The sequence below is a fragment of the Pan paniscus genome, chromosome 7 (genome assembly GCF_029289425.2).
Source record: "Pan paniscus chromosome 7, NHGRI_mPanPan1-v2.0_pri, whole genome shotgun sequence".
Lineage (NCBI taxonomy): Eukaryota > Metazoa > Chordata > Mammalia > Primates > Hominidae > Pan > Pan paniscus.
In genome coordinates this window covers 119632234-119658957 of record NC_073256.2, presented here as the reverse complement: position 1 = coordinate 119658957, position 26724 = coordinate 119632234, and the positions used below count along the sequence as shown (strand labels likewise).

The following is a 26724-nucleotide window of genomic DNA, read 5'->3' as shown; positions in this document are numbered from 1 at the left end:
TATAATTTCTGGTTTATATTGTGTATATGCTAAGGCTTTCCAGTTGAAGAAAATGGATGGCTAATTAAGTCCTTTCCTGAAAGATGAACTGCTATGTTCTTACTTTTTTAGCTGAAGTATCCTCAAGTGAAAAAGAGGAAGATGTATTCATGGGAATGGTTTGCCCATCAGGTACCAACCCTGATGACTCTCCTTTATATGTTTTATGTTGTAATGACACTTGCAGTTTTACATGGACTGGAGCAGAGCACATTAACCAGGTAAGTTATTTTTACATTTTCCTGTATTAATCATATCTTTGTGTCTTTTTTCCCTATGACTATCACTAGACTTACAGTTTTCAGCTTTGGAATTAAGTCTGATATGAAGAAAGTTGATTTAATTCCTAAGTAAATGAGGCAAAAGAGCTGATTGCTCAGTTAAATATGGCATACCATGAAAATTGGAAATTTTCACTGGGTAGTATAATCTGATCCACAAATCTTGATACAGATTTTATAACTACAATGCCTTTTTGGGGGTGATACAAATTATTTTTTTCTACTGGTAATATTTCTATTTGTATATTATAAACTGTATATTTGCTGTAGCCCTTTATAAGTTCTAGTTTTCCAAAGCACATTAATTTTGTTTGTTGAGATTGAATTGTTTTAGAAAATACCAGAAATAATAATTATGATGAGATATATGCATACTTATAATTATTCCTTTAAAAGTACACTCTTAATTTTAGGATATTTTTGAGTGTCGAACTTGTGGCTTGCTGGAGTCACTTTGTTGTTGTACGGAATGTGCAAGGGTTTGTCATAAAGGTCATGATTGCAAGTGAGTACAATTCTAGTTTTCTTTAGTTTAATATTATAAGCTGTTTAGATTTATATTGCTGTATGGAAATAATCTGTACTAAGTCATGTTTTACTTCAGAAAGCATGAGGTTACGTTTCCCTTGTTTAAGTCAGTTTATGTATAATAATGTGATTCTTGATTTAAAGTATACTGTGAAATGTTTGGTTTCTTTGCTAGTTCTAACATTGCCCTCCTTAAATAAAAGTAGGTGATTATACATTGTAACTAGGATCAGATTAGTCTTTTGAGAAGTATATCTACAGAATGTTCCTGAGTGTATTATGCAGCGGAGGTCTCAGGCCCCCTGTAGTGGGGTATACTAGGAGAAAATTGCCATAGGCCTAGAGGGAATCATGGTGAATGTTTAGACTGTGTCTTAAACTAAATGCAACAGTCTTTCATTCAGCAACAGTTACCACAGCTAGTTCTGTTGGTTTTCAGAGACCTGAGAAGCAATGAAATACCTAGCACTAACATCTGTGGTGTTTTAGGATTACGGATAGGGACTTCAGTATAAATGGCTACAAATGTTATAATAGAGAATTGGACTGTAAAAACCATCTACCGTACCATTAAGTAATTGTATAGGACAAATGAAAAATTTTAATAGATATTAAAAGAATTCTGGTTGGTATTTTTTGTTTTCCTTATTTTAAGCACCTAAAGGTGTGATAATCTGTTGTTATTGATTGTTTGCCAAGTGTACGAGATGCCAGGGTGGTGGTGAATAGTCCTGACAGTGTTCACAACCCTATCAGAAGCAAGAAATATCTGCCCATAGGGTTACAGGGTTCATTAGGTCATATAGGAGGACCACTTGAACAGGACTGGGAATTAGGGAAGAGATTCCAAAAGTGACTGTACCTTAGAGTACCTCTTCTCATAGGAATTCTGTGTTTCTTTATAGATGTCATTACTACCAAGTAATCCTTCCTGTTATATAAGCTTTGACAGTTATACTTTGCATTTAGAAATTAACAAGGGCTCTCTCTGGTTTCAGTGAGTTATACCTTCATAATGTCAACATAAACCTTTGTATGTTTAAAAAATTTCAGTTTTTGTACTTGTGTATAAATTCTCTATAGACTCAAACGGACATCACCAACAGCCTACTGTGATTGTTGGGAGAAATGTAAATGTAAAACTCTTATTGCTGGACAGAAATCTGCTCGTCTTGATCTACTTTATCGCCTGCTCACTGCTACTAATCTGGTTACTCTGCCAAACAGCAGGCAAGTGGGATTTTTAGGACATACAGTAAGTTAAATCAAAAGAGCGCAGCACAGCTGAGTAGCTTTTACAGCCTCCCTCCTCACGACAACATTCTGTTTTGCAGGGGAGAGCACCTCTTACTATTCTTAGTACAGACAGTCGCAAGGCAGACGGTGGAGCATTGTCAATACAGGCCACCTCGAATCAGGGAAGATCGTAACCGAAAAACAGCCAGTCCTGAAGGTGAGTTAATTAGACATTTATGACACTTGTGGGAAGCAATATGTTTTGTTTTGGTCACTATTTCTTTTTCATTTTAGATTCAGATATGCCAGATCATGATTTAGAGCCTCCAAGATTTGCCCAGCTTGCATTGGAGCGTGTTCTACAGGACTGGAATGCCTTGAAATCTATGATTATGTTTGGGTCGCAGGAGAATAAAGACCCGTACGTATTCATTAAAACCTTTTTAGATTTATGTATTTCCTACGTTAGTGTAGACCTTTTACAGTTCATTCTGTCTTTCGTTTCTCCTCAAGTCTTAGTGCCAGCAGTAGAATAGGCCATCTTTTGCCAGAAGAGCAAGTATACCTCAATCAGCAAAGTGGCACAATTCGGCTGGACTGTTTCACTCATTGCCTTATAGTTAAGTGTACAGCAGATATTTTGGTAAGTTCTTTGAATGTGTGTTACAAGTACATGAAAAGTATGTTTTTCAAGTACTCTTCTTTGCTGTGAAACTAGAAAAGAATTTAAACCTTAAGATCCAGTGCTAATGAGGTTATGGTAATAACACACTCAGATAGGGATGGGGTGGCATTGCATCGTTCCTTTCTCTGGAAAACATAAAACTATCAGTGCCCTCAGAACCTGTCATAAATAAATAATTTACGATGTGAGAAAAATAAAGGCATGTCACAGAATAATGTAAAATTTAAAAACAGAAAAATATCAGCCCAATACTAGTGTAATCTTGAATCAAATTATAGCCTGACCACTTACTGGAATATGATGCAGCAATTTAAAAATAAATCGTATTGTAAATAACGTAAAAAAAAAAACCAAACAACCAAACTGTGAAAATTGGGTGTTCTCTGTAGCTAATATTTATACAAGAAGCTGCACACAGAAAAGAGACTAGAAAGTAATAATGGTTCCATGAGGGAGATGGGATTATGAATTTATTCATATAAATATTTGAGTCTGCTTTGCTGTTTTGGAAAGTGCCCCAGACTGAGTTTATATTTTCTTCTTCTGATTTCATATATTTGGTATTGTTCTTCTAAATATTAGTTGATATACCAAGGACTATGGGACAAAAAATAAGAAATCATACATTCAGGACTCACTGTATGTCAAGCACATTGGCAGGTATATTTCATAAACTGACCTTGTAAATGTTTTGGTTAAATTTGTTTTGAGATTTTATTATAAAATGTTAATACTTAAAAAATGTTAGAACTTATAACCTTATGAATGTCTAAACATCTTATGAAGTATCTTAACATTAATAGAGTGAATATAATTTTTTAAAGCTTTTAGATACTCTACTAGGTACACTAGTGAAAGAACTCCAAAACAAATATACACCTGGACGTAGAGAAGAAGCTATTGCTGTGACAATGAGGTTTCTACGTTCAGTGGCAAGAGTTTTTGTTATTCTGAGTGTGGAAATGGCTTCATCCAAAAAGAAAAAGTAAGGCATCCTTTTTGATTTTGGTTTAGATACCATTTTCACACTGTTTTTGTGATAGTGATTTATGTATATGAAAAGATAGATTGCTTATATTTCTCTCTTTGTTCTAGCAACTTTATTCCACAGCCAATTGGAAAATGCAAGCGTGTATTCCAAGCATTGCTACCTTATGCTGTGGAAGAATTGTGCAACGTAGCAGAGTCACTGATTGTTCCTGTCAGAATGGGGATTGCTCGTCCAACTGCACCATTTACCCTGGCTAGTACTAGCATAGATGCCATGCAGGGCAGTGAAGAATTATTTTCAGTGGAACCACTACCACCACGACCATCATCTGATCAGTCTAGCAGGTAAATTGCTACCAGGTAACAGATTCTGATTAATCCTTCTCTGGAAATGTCGTGTTTGACTTCCTAAAACCTTTGCATAAGCACTCAGGTGGTGTACATGATCATTTGTGTAACATAAATAACAACCAGAAAGCCGGAATTTTAAATATTTTTCTACAACAACTGTATTATCAAGGACAGGGCTAAAATAACTCCATTATAAATGTTTCTCATTATAAGATTATTTGTTCTTCAGTTTCATTTATCTTTTCTATTTGTTTGATAGTTTCCCTAATTACACTGTAAGCTTGTTGAATCAGGATGTTGAGCAACTTAAAACTTTCCGATGTCCTTTAGCACACTGCTTCTCAAACTTTAATATGTATGAAAATGACTTGGGGCTCTTATTAAAATATAGATGCCCACTCTAGAGGTCTTGAGGTGGGGCCTCCAACTTCGTATGCCTTTCAAGTTCTCAGGTGATGCCAATTCTGCTGGTTTAGGGGTCAGACTTTTCAGTAATAATGCTGTAGATCTTTGGCAAATATTTAGTGTATTTTGTTTTTTCAAGTCTGATTTTATAACCATGTGCATGTGTGATGATGTTTTAATAAGGACCTTTAGGATCTAAAGACCCTTTTCCTCCTTTTCTGGAAAACATCTCTGTTAATAAGGATGGCCTGCTTTAGTGTTTGGGATAGTTCCCAAGTCGTTATGCTTGGATTTGATCTGGGTTGGTGTTGAGTATCTGCTCTCACTATTCTCCTATATGCCAGTATATGTGTCCCAATTTTTCCTTTAATGTCAGGTGTCCCTTTAATCTAAATCCAGTTTTGTCTGACAGAGCTCTCCCATAGTATCCTTGATACTGATATACATCCAGGACTTGTTGAAAACTGTTACAAATCAAGCTGTGTATCTTCAGACTTGTCAAATCTATCCCATTATTAAATAATTCTGCTTGTGAGATCTGCTTGGACTCTGTATGATTTTCCTGATCTTGATACCCTGTGAGGAACTCATTAGTTACTTAAGTGGTATTATTACTTTGTGAATTCTTAGTATACTTCCCTTGATCTTGTTCTGGAACATAAAAAATTGATGGCTGTTGAACAGATTTTGGGATCATCTCATCTCTAAACACTGCCCTTGAAACTGTTCCTACTAAGTTTCAAGATTTTGTGTCATCTTGTTCTTAGTCTCATTATTAAAGTATTACATACTCTTAAACTCTCTTTATTCCATTCCCTTTGCTTGTTTCTTGAGACAACTTCCTAAATCTTCCCAGAAGGAGATCTCATGTGATAATCAAGAAATAGTGCTAATGTTTTCTTCAACTGTTAAAAGTTCTTTATTATAGTACAGTACATTCTTGCCCATAAAGGGTGTATTTTGACTAGTGTTCCAAGGATGTCTTAAGTTGAAAAACACAGACTTGACCATTCTCTGGGATTTCACTTGTCTTGGATTATAGAAGGTGTATATCACCCCATTGAGTGTGAAGTCTTAAGAGTAGCTTTTTCTGTTGCTTCTTTCCACCTCTTGAAAATGTTCTTGTTATGTTCTTAATAAATAATCTGTTTCTACTTTATTTCCATGTCTCTCATATAACAGTAACTAACAGTTACTGAAATTTTAGTATGTACTAGGAACTTTCCTAAGTATTGTAGACAGATTACCTGTTTTAATTTTCCCAATATGTCATAGATAACCACTATCATTCTGGTTTGTCAAATGGGGAAACTACGGCTCAGAAAAGTTAGGCAACTTCTCCAGTGTAACACAGCTAATTAAAGTTTAGACGCTGGACTTATCTTGACAGATACTTCCTTTTTTTTTGTATTCTCCTGAATAGTAGATGGCAGAGTAGAGAGGAAGACTACTTGGTGCTTGCTCATAGCGTTGAGCCACCACACAGTTAACCAACACTGAACCAGGCTTTATAGTTTAGAGTGCAGTCCAGAACTCTCCAAAATGCAGACTTGTAGTTAGAAGTTCTCAGAAGAGACCTTTTTCCATTCTGCATCTATTCATGGCTGAGATAGGTAAGTCTCTCGAGGTATGATTTTTCTGTTCACTCCTTCATGGTGTTGCCCTTTTAAGATTTATGTTTAGCTTTATATATGTGAGGGGGACAGAAGAGGAGATTCCTGTGATGACTTTCTATTCTTTGCTTAGCCTCCAGACTCTCATGTGAAATCTGTGGTTCCTTGAAGGCCTTCTAGCCCAAGAGACATCAGTGGGTCCCTTTGGGATAAATGGTGGCACTTGTCTCTCCAAGCTTTATACAGTACAGTCGTTTCTCTTTATCACCTGCACAGCTGTCCTTTTTTTTTTTTTTTTTTTTTTTTTTTAATATCTAGCATATATATGTGTTCCTTAACAAGAGTGGTTTCTCTGCACAGTCTGCCAAATTGCTGGAACTAGAAGTCCCCAAAACTTAGAAGTGTATTAACAGGGCTTTTTAGACTAGGCTTCAGGACTGTTGTGCTTCATTGTGCCAGCAAGTCTGTTGGGAAAAAAGTTGAAGTCACACTAACTGGGGAGTTACACAGGTCGAGTATTCCTAATCTGAAAATGTGAAATCTGAAATGCTGCAAAACCGGAAACTTTCTGAGCACCAACATGATGCCCAGAGGAAATGCTCATTGGAGCATTTTGGATTTTGGGATTGAGGATGCTCAACTGATAAATATAATGCAGATACTCCAAAATTAAAAAAAAAAAAAAAACCCAAGATCAAAACACTTCTGGTCCCAAGCATTTCAGGTAAGGGATGTTCAACTGTAATATGCTTTATGTATTGGTATTTTAAAATTACTCTTTTTAAATTTTTTGTAGCGTTTGGGTCTCGCTGTGTTGCCCAGGTTGGTCTTAAATTCCTGTCCTCAAGCAATCCTCCCACCTCAGCCTCCCAAAACATTGGGATTACAGGCATTAGCCACTATACCTAGTCTGTTTTGGCAGTATTATACATACTAACTGCATAACTTCTTAAAGTAACCACTTTGAGGGGACTATAGTTCTTGTGGATGTTTGTTCTAGGATGTTTGTTTTAAAAAAGAAATACTCATTAGCTGTGGCTTCACACAGTGCTTTTATGTTTTAATATTGAAATCTCTTTAGTGGTTGGAAATACCCTTTTTCATCTCTACAGATTTTCTCTTAGCCTTTCCCACTTTTGTAATCCACGATCTCTGTTTTACCAGTTACTTATAGTTCTAGTGTTAAACATCATATTGAGACTACTTATCTGTTTGTTTGAAGGCATGGTGTTTCAGTCAACTCTCAGGTCTAATTGGTTTGATTCTCATTTCTCATAGCAACTGAGATAGGAAAGAACCTGTCAGTGCAATCACTTAAAGGTCTTTTGACTTCAACATCTTTTACCCCGTTTCTTAATCTATAAATAATAGGTGACAGGGTTATTTAGCCACCAGTTTCAGATTTCTGGCCTGTATTTTAAGCTGTATTTTCTGGTTCCCCCTTTTTGTTTTATAATCCAGTCAACTGTCTTTTCTTGGTTGTCTCCAAGTCAGGTGTTTAGGGAAGTGAAACTTTTGCCACTTTGCCTTTGGTTATGACTATTTTAAAATCATGCTTTTGAACTGATGTTTTCCCCACACACATCAGCAAGTCATTAGTTAATAAGCTCATTCAAAGTAGAAATCATGTCAGATCTCTTAAAAGTTAGATCACTTCTATTAAACACTTGCTGTTAATGGACAGATGGTGCTACCAGAGTTTTTGGAAATAGAACTGCTGGTGGAGGAGGAAAAATCTTCCTGTAGAATTTTTCGATGGGATGGACTCATACAAATAATGTGCATCAACACAGATTTGAAATGACTTAAAAAGAAAAAACATATTCTGAGATTTATATTTTCTGATATATTATAGATTAAGTATTGTTGGTTTCTAAGAATTCTCAGCTCAGATTTAAAGTCACATCCTAGCAAGTGTCTCACATGTAATAAATGAGTTAAATAAAAATATGTGTTGCATATCTGAGCTGTGGCAGGAGTACACTCATAAGCTTCTGATTCTTTACAGCTCCAGTCAGTCTCAGTCATCCTACATCATCAGGAATCCACAGCAGAGGCGCATCAGCCAGTCACAGCCTGTTCGGGGCAGAGATGAAGAACAGGATGATATTGTTTCAGCAGATGTGGAAGAGGTGATTTTAATTGTGGTAGATTTAAAAAGCTTTTATTTTATGAGAAAAGAAGAGTAGGCAGTAGAAATTACATTAATAGTAGCTTGAGACTACTGTATGCGTTTGCATCCAGTTTGTAGATGTTTGTTATATATTCTCATTTGTGGTTATACATAGTAAAATTATTTTAATAATTTGTGACTTACTGGATATTAGGAAATTGGACACAAACTTGTCTTTAAGGATTAAGAGTGGAGATATTCTCAGTGTTAACAGCAAAGATATTCTGGGGTTTTTTTTTTTTGAGACAGAGTCTCGCTCTGTCACCCAAGCTGGAGTGCAGTGGCGTGATCTCGGCTCACTGCAACCTCTGCCTCCCGGGTTCAAGCGATTCTCCTGCCACAGCCTCCTGAGTAGCTGGGATTACAGGCGCACACCACCACACCCATCTAATTTTTGTATTTTTTAGTAGAGACAGGGTTTCACTATGTTGGTCAGGCTGGTCTCGAACTCCTGACCTCGTGATCCGCCTGCCTCAACCTCCCTAAGTGCTGGGATTACAGGTGTGAGCCACCGCGCCCAGCCAAGATACTCTTAATGTTAGAAAAATTTAGTAGTTTTGTACAATGTGTTTGAAAGAGGATACTACATATTTATGAGGTAAATTCTCTCCTCCCTGCCCCTAGTATAATTTTTATACTTCTAATTTGAGGGTTCTGTATATGCTCAGTAATGAACTTTGGGATCTGTGGGTATAATTTTTTTATTTTTTTGAGATGGAGTCTTGCTCTGTTGCCAGGCTGGAATGCAGTGGTGCAATCTTGCCTCACTACAACCCCCACCTCCCGGGTTCAAGCAATTCTCCTGCCTCCGCCTTCTGAGTAGCTGAGACTACAGACACGCACCATGCCCAGCTAATTTTTGTATTTTTAGTAGAGTCGGGGTCTCACCATGTTGGCCAGGATGGTCTTGATCTCTTGACCTTGTGATCGGCCCATCTCCGTCTCGGCCTCCCAGAGTGTTGGAATTACAGGCGTGAGCCACCGTGCCCGGCCAGGATATAATTTTTGATAGCAAATTGTCACTAACAAATGAAGATTTTCAAAACTGCTTGATATATGATTTCAAATTCTCTATAGTTAGGGGTCTTTGCATTTTAGTTAACTAGCTTTGATTGTCTACAAATAAGATTCTGGATTTAGGTTGAGGTGGTGGAGGGTGTGGCTGGAGAAGAGGATCATCATGATGAACAGGAAGAACACGGGGAAGAAAATGCTGAGGCAGAGGGACAACATGATGAGCATGATGAAGACGGTATGCAGGTTATTTGAGAAATTACTCAGTATGAGTAAATCAGGTACTTTTAAAGGGAGATATTAAATACAGAGAGAAACCTCATTTGAATGTATAGTGAAATGGTCAACTTATTTTTTGCCAAGGGTTTCTGTAGCATCTATTTAGAAAATTTAGGCGCTATACATAATACATATATAAAATAGTTTCCCTTTTTTCTTTTTAAGTCAGTTTCTTAAAAGACTTTTAAAAACTAAAATAATCATAGTCGCATTATGAAACATTTGGAAATTAGAGAAAAGGAAAATAAATCACCCATAATTACACCCAGATGCTAATAACTTGTATATTTACTTTCAGTCCTCCCCTGCACTGCCCTGATGTACTAGTCTGTTGACTACCATAATTTCCCTAGCCATTCTTCTAAGGTTGAGTAGTTACTTAGTCTTATTTTAGTAGTTATCTCTTCTCTTTCACACCATTCCCGTTCTCCCCAACTCCTACCCCCTATGCCTTCTTAGTTCCCACCCTTAAGATATTCTGGCTTATCAGACCCTGTTTTAAACCATAGTGAGTTTGTGCTTTTTTCTTATTTAAATGTATTTTTTAGGGAGTGATATGGAGCTGGACTTGTTAGCAGCAGCTGAAACAGAAAGTGATAGTGAAAGTAACCACAGCAACCAAGATAATGCTAGTGGGCGCAGAAGCGTTGTCACTGCAGCAACTGCTGGTTCAGAAGCAGGTATGTTGCCTTATCCCAACTACTTTCTTGCTTATGCTAAGGCTGTGTGTGTGTATTCAGCGTGGATTGGGTCATACTTTGTGTGATATACGCAAGGGTAGCTAAGCATTTTTATAACTTCATCCTTGTTCTCTGGGTATTAGAAAAGAAAGTATTATTTTAATAACTCTTTCTCCAGCTTTTCTGGTCATTAAATAATGAATGAATTTTAAAGTTTCTTTAAAAGATTTTTATTTTCTTGTCTTTTTTTTTTTTTTTTTCTTTTTTAAATTGGGTCTCATTCTGTCACCAGGCTGGATATTCCAGTGGTGCAGTCAGAGCTCTTTGCAGCCTTGACCTCCTGAGCTCCTACCTCAGCCCCCTGAGTAGCTGGGTCTACTGGGTGCAAGCCACCACATCGGGCTAATTTTTTTTTTAAAGAGTTGGGATCTTACTGTGTTGCCCAGGCTGGTCTTGAGCTCCTGAGCTCAAGCAGTCCTCCCACCTCAGCCTCCTCAGTTGTTGGGATTATAGGCATGTGCCGCCACACCCAGCTAAAAGTTATTTATTCAGGAGGCTAAGGCATACAAATAGCTTGAACCCAGGAGGCAGAGGCTGCAGTGAGCCGAGATGGTGCCACTGCAGTCCTGCCTGAGCCACAGACCTGGGCTTGAAAGTTATTTTCTAATAAAAACTATTTTATGGTAGGTTTTGTGGATTATTGAATACAATCTGGCATTCTGTTTAATATGTATGTTTTCCTGAATGAGGGGGTACATTGTAATTTTAATTATTAAACTCACAATGTTTTTGGTTTTAAAAATAAAAATTTTAGGAGCAAGCAGTGTTCCTGCCTTCTTTTCTGAAGATGATTCTCAATCGAATGACTCAAGTGATTCTGATAGCAGTAGTAGTCAGAGTGACGACATAGAACAGGAGACCTTTATGCTCGATGAGCCATTAGAAAGAACCACAAATAGCTCCCATGCCAATGGTGCTGCCCAAGCTCCCCGTTCAATGCAGTGGGCTGTCCGCAACACCCAGCATCAGCGAGCAGCCAGTACAGCCCCTTCCAGTACATCTACACCAGCAGGCAAGTCTGAAAACTTGGTATTGCTAAGAATACTTAGATAGATTTTTTAAATTATGCATGTTCATCTGGGGATAAAATTAGTTTTATGATAGTTCCTCATTGTTTTGTTGAGTTTCAAATATAAAAAATATGTACATATGATTATAGCAGGGTTTCCCAGTCTTTGCATTATTGCATCTTTGGACTGGATAATTGTGGGAGGCTGTCTTGTGCATTGTGGGATGTTAGGCAGCATCCCTAGCCTACACCCACTAGATGCCAGTGAAACCCCTCTCACCCTTCTTCCCCTCCTCTTGGCTCCCACAGTTGTGATAACCAAGAATGTCTGTAGATACTGCCAAATGTGTAGCCCCTTTGGCGGGGGGAGGTGGTGTGGGGATCACATTTCCCCTGGTTGAGAACTTTATATTAATTCTTGTCCCCTCCATACTCCTCTCCCCAAAATAGTGTGGTTTAGGCAAAGTTTTTTGCTTGGCTACCACAATTGACCATTTAGATTTACGTAAGTATATATAATCCCAGAGAAACACAATTAGCAACTGACATTAGCTCATTGTGGTTGTCCTTTTTCCTTATAGCAAGTTCAGCGGGTTTGATTTATATTGATCCTTCAAACTTACGCCGGAGTGGTACCATCAGTACAAGTGCTGCAGCTGCAGCAGCTGCTTTGGAAGCTAGCAACGCCAGCAGTTACCTAACATCTGCAAGCAGTTTAGCCAGGGCTTACAGCATTGTCATTAGACAAATCTCGGACTTGATGGGCCTTATTCCTAAGTATAATCACCTAGTATACTCTCAGATTCCAGCAGCTGTGAAATTGACTTACCAAGATGCAGTAAACTTACAGGTATGAAACCACTGAAAAGTTTCCCATTCCACTATTTTTTTTTGGCTGTCAATTATGAGAATTCCAGTATTAGGGGAATTAAATGTTAGAAACGTTTACATATTGACATACTGCTGCTGTATCTAATTTAGCTCTATTTGGATAGTTTTAACTATTTTAGTTTGGTCTTCATAGAACTATGTAGAAGAAAAGCTTATTCCCACTTGGAACTGGATGGTCAGTATTATGGATTCTACTGAAGCTCAATTACGTTATGGTTCTGCATTAGCATCTGCTGGTGATCCTGGACATCCAAATCATCCTCTTCACGCTTCTCAGAATTCAGCGAGAAGAGAGAGGATGACTGCGCGAGAAGAAGCTAGCTTACGAACACTTGAAGGCAGACGGTATGAAATTCTTCATATATACAGAACGTCCCCAACTTAAAATGGATCCTCAACTTACAATTTTTTGTTTGTTTGTTTTTTTGTTTTTTTGAGACGGAGTCTCACACTCTCACCCAGGCTGGAGTGCAGTGGTGCCATCTCGGCTCACTGCAAGCTCCACCTCCTGGGTTCATGCCATTCTCCTGCCCCAGCCTCCCGAGTAGCTGGGACTACAGGCACCTGCCACCCACGCCCGGCTAATTTTTTGTTTTCTTAGTAGAGACGGGGTTTCACTGTGTTAGCCAGGGTGGTCTTGATCTCCTGACCTTGTGATCTGCCCACCCCGGCCTCCCGAAGTGCTGGGATTACAGGCGTGAGCCACAGCGCCCGACCCCCAACTTACATTTTTTTTTTTTTTTGACTTTATGATGGGTTTATTGGGGGTATTAAATGCGTTTAGACTTTATGCGTTTATGATGAGTTTATCAGGACATAACCACATCTTCAGTCAAGGAGTATCTATACTTGCATGTTTAGATAGAATCTTTGTATCCTAGAAAGTTAAAGCTTTTTAGTTGCTATTATGTAAGACCTCATCTTACTGTGAAGGGAGAAAGAAATGACTTGCTTGCATTACTTAAATTGTTGAGGCAGAATAGGCTAGTTATCATCCAAGCTGTTTTTAAAAATCCATTCATATCATAGGAATCTGATACTAAAGCCTTTTTATTTTTGAAGTTATTGGTCTATATCTTTGTCTCATTATCCCCAAGACCTCCCCCTCTCCTCTTAGGAAGTTATTTTGACTATAATTGGTTATGAATGTACTTTGTACTCAGGAGGGGGAAAGTATGTGTGATTACCAGTGCTGCTCTTTTTTTCTCAAATCACATTTCTTTTTTTCTGCCTCCCCTAGTCTGTTGAATTAAAATAAAATATATATCTATGTATTTGTTATGTTCTTTCTATTCAGTTATAAAGTGACCTTTTTCAGGAGTAGGTATCAGCTCAAATATTGAACATCAGAGCAATAGCAGTAATATAGTAAAAGTGCCTCATACCTAAAGTCAAAATCCAAGAATTTGGTTCTGTCTCTACCTCAGGATAAACAACTTTGTTACTCTGGGCAGATCATAAAGTGAGGAAAGACAAAGGTCTAAGAGATTACTTAGAAAGACAGTGATAGGCATCTACAGTAGAGGTAATAGTTACTAAAGTAGGGCAGTGAAGACCAAAAGGAGGGGAGAGAAGCATTGAAATAAAAAACAGAATTTAGGGCCTTGTTGAGGGATTAAGTAGCAGGGGCATCATTTATATTTAAACCTTGATCCTGAGTAACTAATAGGAAAATTAAAGAGAAAAACCTAAGAGTAGTGTAATGGACAAACTTGCTTTTGAACATGTGAGAACTGGGGGAAAAAAAATGGTAGAAATGTCAAGTGTGCAGAATTGAATGCTTGGCAAAGATAGCTGTACTGAAGATAGTGATTTCAGAGGTAGCAGCTTTCCTGTCCTAGGAAGGCTGCTTCACAAAGACGAAAGCCTTATCTTTGTTAGGCTGTAGTTGTTACCCCAGAGAACACAGAATTCTGATAGCGGATCTTGATTGGTGGCAGTGTTCTCTCTCCCTTCTCTCTGTCAGCTTTAATATAATGATTCACATATCACATATAATTCACCCATTTAAAGTGTCCAATTCCATAGTTTTCCAGCCCTTCATCATAATGAATTTTGGAATATTTTAATCCTCTCTACAGAAAACCTATTAGCAGTCATTCTTCATTTTCCCCTACTTCCCCCCCCCCTTCCCCTTCCTAAGCAACTGTTAATCTGTTTTCCCTCTCAATAGATTCCGGATATTTCCTGTAAATGGAATCATACAGTATGTGGTCTTTTGTGACTGGGTTCTTTAATTTAGCATAATGATTTTCAGGTTCATCTATATTTAGCATACATCAGTACTTCATTCTTTTTCATTTCCTAGTAACATTTCATTGTATGAGCATACTATATTTTGTTTATCCATTCATCAGTTGGACATTTGGGTTGTTTACACCTTTCCACTATTATGCATAATGCTCATATGAACTTTTGTGTATAGATTTTTGTGTAGATGTGTGTTTTCAGTTCTCTTGAATATATACCTAGTTATGGAATTGCTGGGTCATATGGTAACTCTATTTGTAACTCTTTGAAGAACTGGCAATACTGTTTTCCAAAAAGGAAGACAGTCTCAGTAGCAGTGTGTGTATGAGAGTTTTAGTTTTTCTACATCTTCACCAGCACTTATTATCTGTCTTTTGTTATAACCATCCCAGTGGGTGTGACCTAGTATCTTTGATTTGCATTTCCCTAATGGTCAGTGATGTTGATCATCTTTTCATGGGCTAACTGGCCACTCGTATATCTTCTTAGGAGAAATGTCTTATTTGGATCCTCCCGCCGCCACCACCCCCTCCATCTTTTTTTTTTTTTTTAAATAGAGTTTCACTCTTGTTGTCCAGGATGGAGTGCAGTGGTGTGATCTTGGGTCACTGCAACCTCTGCCTCCCGGGCTCAAGTGATTCTCCTGCCTCAGCCTCCTGAGTAGCTGGGATTACAGGCACCCGCCACAATGCTAATTTTTTTGTATTTTTAGTAGAGACGGGGTTTCGCCATGTTGGCCAGGCTGGTCTTGAACCCTGACCTCAGGTGATCCACCCACCTTGGCCTCCCAAAGTACTGGGATTACAAGTGTGAGCCACTGCGCCTGACCTTGCCCATTTTTAAAATTGGTTTGTCTTTTAAAATTGAGGTGTATGAGTTCTTTATTCTGCATGTAAGCCCATTATCAAGTATATAATTTGGGAAGATTTTGTCCCATTCTCTGGGATATCTTTTCACTTTCTTGTTGGTATCCTTGAAAGTACAATTTTAATTTTCATAAATTCCAATGTATATCTGGGTGTTTGTTTGTTTGTTTTTTGAGACAGGGTCTCGCTCTGTTGCCCAGGCCGGAGTGCAGTGGCATGATCTTGGCTCATTCCAGCCTCCACCTCCCAGTTTCAAGCAGTTCACCTGCCTCAGCCTCCCAGCTAGCTGGGATTACAGGCGCCCACCACCATGCCCAGCTAATTTTTGTATTTTTAGTAGAGACAGGGTTTCACCATGTTGCCCAGGATATCTATGTTTTCTTTAGTTGCTTGTGCTTTTGGTGTCATTTTAATGAAGTGATTCTCAAAAGTATGGTCCCTAGAACAACACCATCAACCTCACCTAAGAGCTATTTAGAAATGCAAATCCTGGGGCTTTACCCCAGACCTACTAAAACTCTGGGGATTAGACCAGAGGTCTGTTTTAATAAGCCCTCCAGGTGACTTTGATGGACCCTGAAGTTTGAGAATCACTGTCTTCAGGGAAAGAGTTCATTTTGCCATTCCAAAGGATCCTGGAATTCCTTTTCTATACAAAGCATAAGGCTGTAAATCATGCACAGTCGTTATATTTCTAAAGCTGAGCAGCAGGCTTAACTACTTTGTATTTATGAATATTCTCAGCTCCTAATTTTGCATATTTATGATAGTGAATTTCACATTTGTGTTCTTCTAATAAACATTTTCATTTCTTTCTGTTCTTATAGACGTGCCACCTTGCTTAGCGCCCGTCAAGGAATGATGTCTGCACGAGGAGACTTCCTAAATTATGCTCTGTCTCTAATGCGGTCTCATAATGATGAGCATTCCGATGTTCTTCCAGTTTTGGATGTTTGCTCATTGAAGCATGTGGCATATGTTTTTCAAGCACTTATATACTGGATTAAGGCAATGAATCAGCAGACAACATTGGATACACCTCAACTAGAACGCAAAAGGTATCCATTCTTGCCATGAGGTTGATTTAAGAAATACTTGCTTGGTATGGTCTTCTTTAGTACACTGTCAACATTTGGAGTAAGGAGAATAGCATTGCAAAAGAGAACTAGCACAGGACCATTTCATATAGGAAAGTGGGCTTGAATTTATCCAACCTTTCCCCATTGCCACTCTTCACTTAAAATAGGAAACCTAAGAATCTGGTTAAACTTCATACTTGAGATAGTTTGGCCTGGCCTGATTATCATCTTTATTTTTTCCTTTTTTTTTTTTTTTTTTGTTTTTTTAAGAGACAGAGTCTGACTCTGTCGCCCAGGCTGGAATGTGATGGTGCGATCAAAGCTCACTGCAACCTTGAATTCATGGGCTCAAGTAATCTTCCTGCCTTAGCCTTCTAAGTATATAGGACTTACAGGCGTGTGCTACCATGCCTGGCTAATTTCTTAATGTTTTGGAGAGACAGTGTCTCATGATGTTCCCCAGGCTGGCCTTCAACTCCTGGCCTAAGTGATCCCCCTGCCTTAGCCTCCCAAAGTGTTGGGATTACAGGCATGAGTTACCATGCCCAGCCCATGTTTTCTGTTAGAGTTTGTGTAGGTGCGTGTTATTTCTTAGGTGATTTGCTTTTTCTTCTATTGAGTCCATTTTGTAATAATAGTACATAAACCTGTTCACTCTACCATTTCCCAGATTCTGAAAATGTTTGAAATTGGTTAGATACATTAGTGACCTTTTTAGTGTGTTTTTGCTTGTATTTCCTCTGACTTTTGCTCCTGTTCATATTATACAAATACTTCACGTAAAATGACTCACTTGTCTTTTTAAAGGACGCGAGAACTCTTGGAACTGGGTATTGATAATGAAGATTCAGAACATGAAAATGATGATGACACCAATCAAAGTTAGTGCACAGAAAATCTGCTAATCTACTTCAAGAAATGGCTGCCTCAGTAGTTCCCCTTCAAGCTTTTTAACTTCATTATTTTCTGTCTGGGTGGGAATTTCTCTTTTCTTCTCTATGTCTCATTTCTTACATTTTCTGTCCATTTTTGCTTACACATTCTTGCGTTATACATTTCACAACTAAGGACGTATTAAAGAAATGTTATAAACTTTCCAACAATATTTTTTCTTCTATCTTTTCTTGTATTTGTCTTAGTATTATGTTTACCTTTACTCTTAATATACTCTTATTACATTTAATAAAATCTTAGCAAAACCTTTGTTAATATTGATGCAAAATAGATTTAATCAAGAAAATGAGAATTACCAGTTACAGCTCCCAAATATCAGAACGCTAGCAATTAATACAATGAAAAGAGAAAATATCCCAACTCCAGACTTTTCTCCAAAAGTTTTAATATCACACTTTGGGGTCTAGTGGAGTTTATTTGTGGGTTGCAGTTATTTCAAATGGGACTAAATAATGCATTCTCCAGTTTCTTATTATCAACTAGTACTTTTATTCAGCCTATGGAAAGACAATTGGCCTAATTGCTGTTTTTTGAGAACCCAGCCATAGCTCACTGCCGTTTATATGCAAACAAGGCACTGCCAAAGTTTTATTCCATTAAGGAGATTTGGTGCTAGTGTGCTGACTTACTATTGAGATATGTAAATTGCTCAGACATTACTCTGCTTAGCAAATGCTCAGGTTTCAGTTCCTGATCATCTCTTCTGTTTGGATTTGTCAGTGAGTTGGGTCCTGAGTATACTCATGAATCTAACTGTATTTGGGTGGTGGGTATCTCAAAAGATAAAGAGGAGGATATGGGAAACCTTTGTCCAATACAAAATGGCACAATATTATTAAATGCTGATTTTTATTTTGCATTTTTTATTGTAACATACACATAACATAAAATTTGCACATAACATAAAACTTACATTGTAACCATATTAAACTGTTACATTTACTTTAAAAAATACCAAAATTTTGGACTATGAACTTGTTTTTGTGTGGCATTAAAATTTTATAAAAGAGGTAGTAGGAATTTTGGGTTGAGCAGGTTAAAGGTCTGTTACCCTAATCCAGTAATTAAATAATTTTCCTAAAAAACAAAACATTTTATCCTTTTATGTTTAGGTGCTACTTTGAATGATAAGGATGATGACTCTCTTCCTGCAGAAACTGGCCAAAACCATCCATTTTTCCGACGTTCAGACTCCATGACATTCCTTGGGTGTATACCCCCAAATCCATTTGAAGTGCCTGTGGCTGAAGCCATCCCCTTGGCTGATCAGCCACATCTGTTGCAGGTGAATTAAACAAGTTAGTCTTAAGGTTTCTTTCTAATTGAGTTTATTTTCTTTAAAGTATTCAATGTAACTAGAATATTTCTGTTAAAATTCCAGCCAAATGCTAGAAAGGAGGATCTTTTTGGCCGTCCAAGTCAGGGTCTTTATTCTTCATCTGCCAGTAGTGGGAAATGTTTAATGGAGGTTACAGTGGATAGAAACTGCCTAGAGGTAAGACAGTAAAAGTTTTTTTGCAATATAACATTTATTAAGGACAACTTGTCCCAGCATATAGATTTTTAGAAATGCGTTAATTCAGAATATTATATTTTCTGAAATGAAGTGTCAGAAATTCCTGCCTTGTGGTATAATGTAGGAAGAATTCCAACACTGTCATTAACTTGCTGTCAGATCACTTCATCCATAAAATACCAGCCTCCATATGTGCTTTGTCTGTTTCACAGAGCTGACTGCTGTATGTGGCTGAAAATTTGAATTTTTCATGTATAATAAAAATATATAGATGAGCATGTGTAATTTTGGCTACAACTTTTACTTGCTGAACTAATTTTAATCAAGACTGTAGATAAATAGCATTAATAATGATACCTGATATTTGTTGACTAATTCTGTTCCTGGGCATTGGTCTCCATCTTTATAACTATGTTTGGTAGAATGCATTATCACCCTGATTTTTTGGGTAAGAAATAGAGTCTTGAAGAGAGTAAGTAAATTTCATGTGGGAATGTCTGTGTCACACAACTAGTTAAGTGGTAGATCTAGTTTTCATATATAGATCTGATTTGGGAGCCTAAAATTATACTCTTCTGTTTGTCCACTGAAAAAGTAGTAAAACATTAAAAAGCAGGTTTAGAAGACATGTAGTTGAATAGAATATTTTTTATTATCTCAGTGATTAAAAGGAGAATGCAGTACTGAAAATATTAAAAATATATGAGACTTAAGTACCACCAGTATTATAAAGATTTCTTTAAAAGTTCTCTGAAGTTCCAAGGCAAGAAGTGAATTTATTTATTTATTTATTTTATTTTATTTTTTGAGACAGAGTCTTCCTCTGTCACCCAGGCTAGAGTGCAGTGGCACAATCTCGGCTCACTGCAACCTCTTCCTCCTGGGTTCAAGCGATTCTCCTGCCTCAGTCTCCCAAGTAGCTGGGATTACAAGTGCCCGCCACCATGCATGGGCAGTTATTTTGTAGTTTTAGTAGAGACAGGGTTTCGCTTTGTTGGCCAGGCTGGTTTCCAAGTCCTGACCTCAAGTGATCCAGCCACTTCAGCCTCCCAGAGTGCTAGGATTACAGGCGTGAGCCACCGCGCTCAGGCCAAGAAGTGAATTTAAGGCGGGGGTGGGTAAGGCTGGTTGTGGTGGCTTATGCCTGTAATCCCAGCGCTTTGGGAGGCTGAGGTGGGTGGATCACTTGAGGTCAGGAGTTCAAGACCATACTGGCCAACATAGCCAAACCCCATCTCTACTAAAATTACAAAAAATTAGCTGGACGTGGTGGTGGGTGCCTGTAATCCCAGCTACTCGGGAGGCTGAGGCAGGAGAATCACTTGAACCCAGGAGATGGAGGTTGCAGTGAGCCAAGACCACGCCACTACACTCCAGCCTGGGCAACAGAGCAAGACTCCGTCTAAAAAAAAAAAAAAGTAGTTATCTGAGGTTGGTTTGGTAATGCATTGGAATTGGTGGTCAGCCAGGGCCATCAGACAAAAGGACCATTGAAGCTCCAGAAAGGGAAAAAAACTTGCATATGATTCCTGTATTACTAAGTTGAGGACAAAATCTAATTAGTTTTTTTCCCTTCATTTGTAACTTTTAAATGTAAATATTCATAGGTTCTTCCAACAAAAATGTCTTATGCTGCCAATCTGAAAAATGTAATGAACATGCAAAACCGGCAAAAAAAAGAAGGGGAAGAACAGCCTGTGCTGCCAGAAGAAACTGAGAGTTCAAAACCAGGGCCATCTGCTCATGATCTTGCTGCACAATTAAAAAGTAGCTTACTAGCAGAAATAGGACTTACTGAAAGTGAAGGGCCACCTCTCACATCTTTCAGGTATTTGCTAAGACCCTTTGTTTTTATTGTTCAGTACAGCATTAAAAATATATATCCATGTCTAGTTACCATTTATAGACTTGCTATTAGCTCAGCTAAGGGGAAACTGAATAACTAGAAAGAGTAGAACTTTCTAGATTTGTGATTCACACTTATCTGTGCTCCTTTTCCAAGTTTGTAATTCTCTTACAAGAGGTAGGTTCTTTGTTTATCTAATAAATATTTGTTAGTATGTACTGTGGCTCAGTATGATTTGTTGACTCTGTTTTTTGGTTACATGGCATAATAATTTTTTTGCTTAGATTGGAGTTAAAAAGCTAGTTTGAAAATAAGATACACTGTATATACGTTGTCTAATAACGATGTAAGACAGGGGAGAATTGTGGACTTGAGTGGCCCAAGCTTCCTAGAAGCAATATGGATTGAATTGAGATGGTTAGAATGTGCAGAAACAGACTGGAGAGAATTAGAGGTAGGGAGGCCAGCTAAAAAGCTGTTTGTTATTACTAATAGTTTCAGTTAGTTGGGGGAAAGATGCTGAGGCAGAATGTTGGCTTTAGAAAGGACATCATGGAAAGGAAGAGAAACTTAAGATGGACTTGATCACTTTGAAGGAAGAGGAGGAAGAAAAATTAAAATCTGCTCTAAGTCAGGGCATTAGGGAAAGAGATGTTACTACTGAAAAAAATCAGGAGAACTGTCATTGTGGTGAAGAAGCCATATTAAGTTTTAACCATGCTGAGTTTGAATTGAGCATCGTTGACGTGGACATATTTATTTAACAAATGGAGATTCTGGTTCATGGTGAAAGTTTGAACTAGAGGTGGATCTGGGAGTCACCTAAATGGAGATGGACATTGGACTTTAAGGAGAGGAGGTAAAATGAAAGACGAAGATAAGACATAGCCCAGGGATTTATCCGTATGTAGAATACAGAAGGAATAAGGGAGGAAAAATAATAAGTTCTGTCGGGAACAAGTAGCTATGGAAAAGTTCTCTGTTAGGACACAGTTTGAAGAAGTTAAGACCTCAGAATATTTTTTTAAAAAAGTAAGTTACTACCATTGAACAAAAACCAATCAGTCTTTGAAATTGGCTAAATTATTTCTCCCCCCCACCCCTTCCCTTAAACTTCTTACAGGCCACAGTGTAGCTTTATGGGAATGGTTATTTCCCATGATATGCTGCTAGGACGTTGGCGCCTTTCTTTAGAACTGTTCGGCAGGGTATTCATGGAAGATGTTGGAGCAGAACCTGGATCAGTATGTATTTTGTGCACCTTAAATTCCATTCTGCCTGATAAGCACGTATTTCAGGGGATAATCTGTCATGCATTTTTTTTTTTAAGATCCTAACTGAATTGGGTGGTTTTGAGGTAAAAGAATCAAAATTCCGTAGAGAAATGGAAAAACTGAGAAACCAGCAGTCAAGAGATTTATCACTAGAGGTAAAGGTATTTAGATTTTCTTATACTATACCTGTAGTATGCTATTTATATAAATTTTAAAACATGCAAAATAACAATAGCTTTGCTTAGGGATATGTACTTATAATTAAAAATTTAAAGAAAATAAAAAGAAATGTTAACTACCAAATTTATTTTTTCTTGTGTGTGTGTGTGTGTGTGTGGTTTCTTTTTATTTTTTTCTTATTGTAACCATCAAATTTAGAATAGTAGTTTTCTCTGGCAGTTTGGTTCCCTAGCATCCTCTATGAATTTTTTTGTTTTAGTTTTTAAGTATCATTATGCATGCATTGATTTAAACGTTTTTTGATGTATTTAATTCCATTGAGATTATTATTCATATTGATGCTCAGATTGTGTCTTCTTTGGCTAATGGGAGTCTTGAGTCAGTTTTGATTCCTGAGTCCTTTTGACATGGCCCCAATAATTTTTGATAAACTTTCTTACTTTCTGGTATGTTTCATCTTGGGCATTTCCTGTCACAGACCTTAAATCAGCCATTTCTTAAAGTAGCTTTGATTCCTTTTGGTAGGAAATTGTGTTATGAGATTACAGTGTGTGCTCTAAGGTTGCATATTGCTACTGGGTTGATCATGGTTTCTAGGCCTTTTTAATTGATAACAGTTTGGCAATGCATTTTTTTTTGTTCTTTTTAAAAAATCAAATAATGAATTAATATTGATACTCCCAATTCAAATTCAGGATTTAGGACCACAAGGTTGTTTTTGTTATGTTTGCTTCTTAGATTTCTTTTCTTTTCTTTTTTTTTTTTTTTTTTTTTTTTTTGGAGACAGTCTTGCTTTGTTGCCCTGGCCAGAGCATAGTGGCATGATCTTGGCTCACTGCAACCTCCGCCTCCCGGGTTCAGGTGACTCTCCTGCTTCAGCCTCCCGAGTAGCTGGGATTACAGGTGTCTGCCACCATGCCTGGCTAATTTTTGTATTTTTAATAGAGACAGGGTTTCACCATGTTGGCCAGGCTGGTCTCAAACTCCTGACCTCAAGTAATCCACCTGCCTTGGCCTCCCAAAGTACTGGGATTACAGGTGTGAGCCACCACACCTGGCCTTGCTTCTTAGATCTTAAGTCTTTATCTCCTTTCTTTCAAACTGAATAGCCAACTTCCCAACAACATTAATCAAATTACTCATTTGTTTTAATGCCACAACATACACAGTAGCAGTCTTAGAATTACATCACTGGAATCTGAGGTGGAAGGATGGTTTGAGTCCAGGAATTCGAGGACAGCCTGGGCAACATAGTGTGAGAGACTCTGTCTCTTACAAAGAATTATAACATCAACACTACCACTAACAAAATGATTATTCAAAATAATTGAAGATTTATTTGTGGATGTTTGTCCTTAGGTCATATGCAGTTAGAGATACACAGTTAAATTAGGTTTGTTTTAAAGTCACTTGAAGTAATTCTTCTTTGTAGGTTTTGCTACCAGCTCTATATAATTAGGGCCTTTTGTTTCATTTTGCTTTCAGATTTTAGGGATTCCTTTTTCCTCTTTTGGTTTTATTTTGTAATCAATGTAAAATATCTACAGTGTGGCAGAGTGAACTCTACAAAAGAATGGATATAAGTCCATTCTTGTCTCTTTTATCATTTTTTCAAGTTTATTTCCTTCCCTCCCTTTTAAAACATATAAGCATATGTATGTATTAATTACATACCTCCTCCCACCTCCCCAAACATACTATACATTTTATTCCATCTTGCTTTTCTCAGTTAATAGTATATCCCAGAGAAAATGTGAGATGTTCTACCTTCCTTTTATAGCTGTTTAATGTACTGCACTTTAATGGTTGTTATCGCAGTTTTTGCAGCTAATCCCTTACAGACTAGGTATTTGGGCTTGTTTCCAGTCTTTTGCTATTACAGATAGTGTGATGAATGGCCTCGTGTTTTTTTTGCTAGTGTGTCCTTGAGATAGATTCTTAGACATGGAATTGCTGGGTCAAAGAGCATGTGCATATAATTTTGCTAGACATTGACAAATACTTCTGCATAGCAGTTGCATAATTTTGCATTTTCACCATCAATGTGAGAATGCCTGATTGCTCAGTCTCGCCAGCAGTTGTTAAATTTCTAGATTTTTGCTAATCTAATAGGTAAGAAATAGCATCTCAGTATAGTTTTAATTTGAATTTATCTTATTTTGAGCAAAGTTAAACATTATTTCATATAGTTAGGATAGTTATATTTAACTCAGTTGATATGCCCATTTTTCTAAGTTGGCTTTCTCTCAGATTTCAGAGGCTTTTTATGTAGCTGTAGGTGATAGACACACTCATTAATTAATATGTATCTTTGTGACAAAAGGTGCAAACAATTTTTCCAGTTTGGTTAGTCCCCCTCCAGCCTCCCGCCCACTTAGCTTGTCATCAAGGAATCTGTTTTTTTTCCTAGTATTTTTTTTTTAACATCTCTGATCATTTGGTATTCTGGTGTATCCCAAAATTGAACAAGATTATTGTTTTCCAATAGACCTTTGAAAGAAAGTGTTAGAATTGAATTAAATTCTGTTGTCCTGATTTAATTTGCAAGACATTCTTGTATGCTTTAAAGTATTGTATTTTGTAATGGATAAGCTTCTGAGAACTCCAATTACTTTGTAGTTTTTTAAACTCTCAAGGAAAGGCTAAAACTAGATTTTCAGATTGTACATAGAAAAATTCAAGCTACTTTCCAACATTGAATTTACTACTTTTTGACTTCTTGATGTGTTTTAATAGGTTGATCGGGATCGAGATCTTCTCATTCAGCAGACTATGAGGCAGCTTAACAATCACTTTGGTCGAAGATGTGCTACTACACCAATGGCTGTTCACAGAGTAAAAGTCACATTTAAGGATGAGCCAGGAGAGGGCAGTGGTGTAGCACGAAGTTTTTATACAGCCATTGCACAAGCATTTTTATCAAATGAAAAATTGCCAAATCTAGAGTGTATCCAAAATGCCAACAAAGGCACCCACACAAGTAAGTACTCTACAAATAACAAGCATCTTAAAATTCTTTCCTTGTTCCTCAAACCAACAGTGGTAATCATGGTTTCTATATGTGTGAGTGCATAAATTTGCATTTTTACATACTTTTATTCTAGATTGATTTAATCTTGTTTAAACTATTCTAATGGACAACAATTTGCTATTCTACGGACACATTTATTTTGATAAATGTTTGTGATTGTACTAGTTTTTCATCTCAATTGTTACATGTTGTGGGTGGGTAAGAGGTTGTAAAATACATAGTGATATAAAAATTCACCAATCAAATTGCAGCATTTCCTCCACTTCAATATTTAACCCACAGGGATATTTGAGAAGAAAATGCTATTCTAAGAGCAGTGCTGTTCACATTATGATTTCCAAACTTGCTCCTGGTCCCCAGTGAGATAAGGACTTTACAACCAAATGCAAATCCACTGTGTCACTAAGCTCACTGTTTAGCAAGACTTAAAAAAAAAAATCCTGGTGCAAGCTTATTACCTCACTGAGGATCAACACTTTGGGGTTAGGACTCTTAGCTAAGTTTTAAGATTACAAGGATCAAATTTTAAAATTTGTGAAAATTACAAAAGCCTTAGGAGATTCACATCAAGTAGGAGCAGAAGATTATCAGACTTGTAGGTGGATGGAGACTGACTGAGCTGTAGAAAGGATTGAGGGTGAAAAAATGGGTGAGAGTTCCTCAGCTTTTCATCAGTTTCACCATTTCACTTTCTATAATGTTATAATGAGAAGAAATTACGAGATGTGAATGAGGAAACTTGAGGAAACTGGGAAATCTTAACATTTCCAAACTATCTGTTTTGTACACTTATAGAAAACCATACTCTGGCTTGGGCTTAGGAATTTAAAAATAATAATAGGTAATATTCTGGTGGCCTTTAATGCTTTCATGCCAAAAACTAAGAACAGAGGATATTTAAATGAGTCTAGTCATGTAAGAAATTTCAGCGTTATTTATAGTGACACTATCATAACCTTACTTGCTATATATTATTTCACAGCTTTGACATGACAAGGGAGAAAATTGATTAACAAATATTGAGTGAACATCTATTTCGTGCCAGGTATATTCTACACAATCACCTCCAACCCTGAAAACCCATAGGGAGAGAAAGGCATTAACAACACAGATGCTAGGGAAGGATAATCTTTAGCTGTCATGTTTTCTTACGTTTGTCTCATTTCTTTGCATTGACTTTGAAATTTAAGGTAGTTGAATTTGCATTCATCTAAATACAGTATATTTCTGATTTTCTTCTAGGTTTAATGCAGAGATTAAGGAACCGAGGAGAGAGAGACCGGGAAAGGGAGAGAGAAAGGGAAATGAGGAGGAGTAGTGGTTTGCGAGCAGGTTCTCGGAGGGACCGGGATAGGTAAATTTTGTATCTTTGATTCAATACCACCTTTTTGGATGAATTAGAGATAGGCCTGTAAATGAAAGAATCTTAATTATGGATTATTTTTTAGAAAAGTAAAGTTTTAATTTTGAACATATGTATAGTAACTAAGAATA

General features: G+C 37.3%; 1 protein-coding gene across 10 annotated transcripts in view; it reads left to right on the top strand.

Annotated features, from left to right (window-relative positions):
• The window catches only part of UBR5 (ubiquitin protein ligase E3 component n-recognin 5), a 159573-nt gene that overhangs the window by 115143 nt on the left and 17706 nt on the right, over positions 1-26724 (top strand). For 5 of the 10 annotated variants that reach the window (XM_034966445.3, XM_034966443.3, XM_008975199.5 and 2 more), the window contains exons 27-49: positions 112-260; positions 734-825; positions 1932-2078; positions 2183-2301; positions 2379-2505; positions 2598-2727; positions 3594-3754; positions 3865-4104; positions 8137-8260; positions 9442-9553; positions 10143-10274; positions 11089-11346; positions 11925-12193; positions 12368-12579; positions 16178-16408; positions 17237-17310; positions 18496-18668; positions 18765-18878; positions 20507-20727; positions 21869-21989; positions 22076-22174; positions 24936-25179; positions 26473-26584. In XM_034966445.3, coding sequence (XP_034822336.1) covers positions 112-260; positions 734-825; positions 1932-2078; positions 2183-2301; positions 2379-2505; positions 2598-2727; positions 3594-3754; positions 3865-4104; positions 8137-8260; positions 9442-9553; positions 10143-10274; positions 11089-11346; positions 11925-12193; positions 12368-12579; positions 16178-16408; positions 17237-17310; positions 18496-18668; positions 18765-18878; positions 20507-20727; positions 21869-21989; positions 22076-22174; positions 24936-25179; positions 26473-26584 — 3661 coding nt within the window. Of the gene's footprint in view, positions 1-111; positions 261-733; positions 826-1931; positions 2079-2182; positions 2302-2378; positions 2506-2597; positions 2728-3593; positions 3755-3864; positions 4105-8136; positions 8261-9441; positions 9554-10142; positions 10275-11088; positions 11347-11924; positions 12194-12367; positions 12580-16177; positions 16409-17236; positions 17311-18495; positions 18669-18764; positions 18879-20506; positions 20728-21868; positions 21990-22075; positions 22181-24935; positions 25180-26472; positions 26585-26724 lie in introns of all 10 variants that reach the window. The other 5 variants (XM_034966444.3, XM_034966440.3, XM_055116813.2 and 2 more) reach the window with 1 other exon arrangement.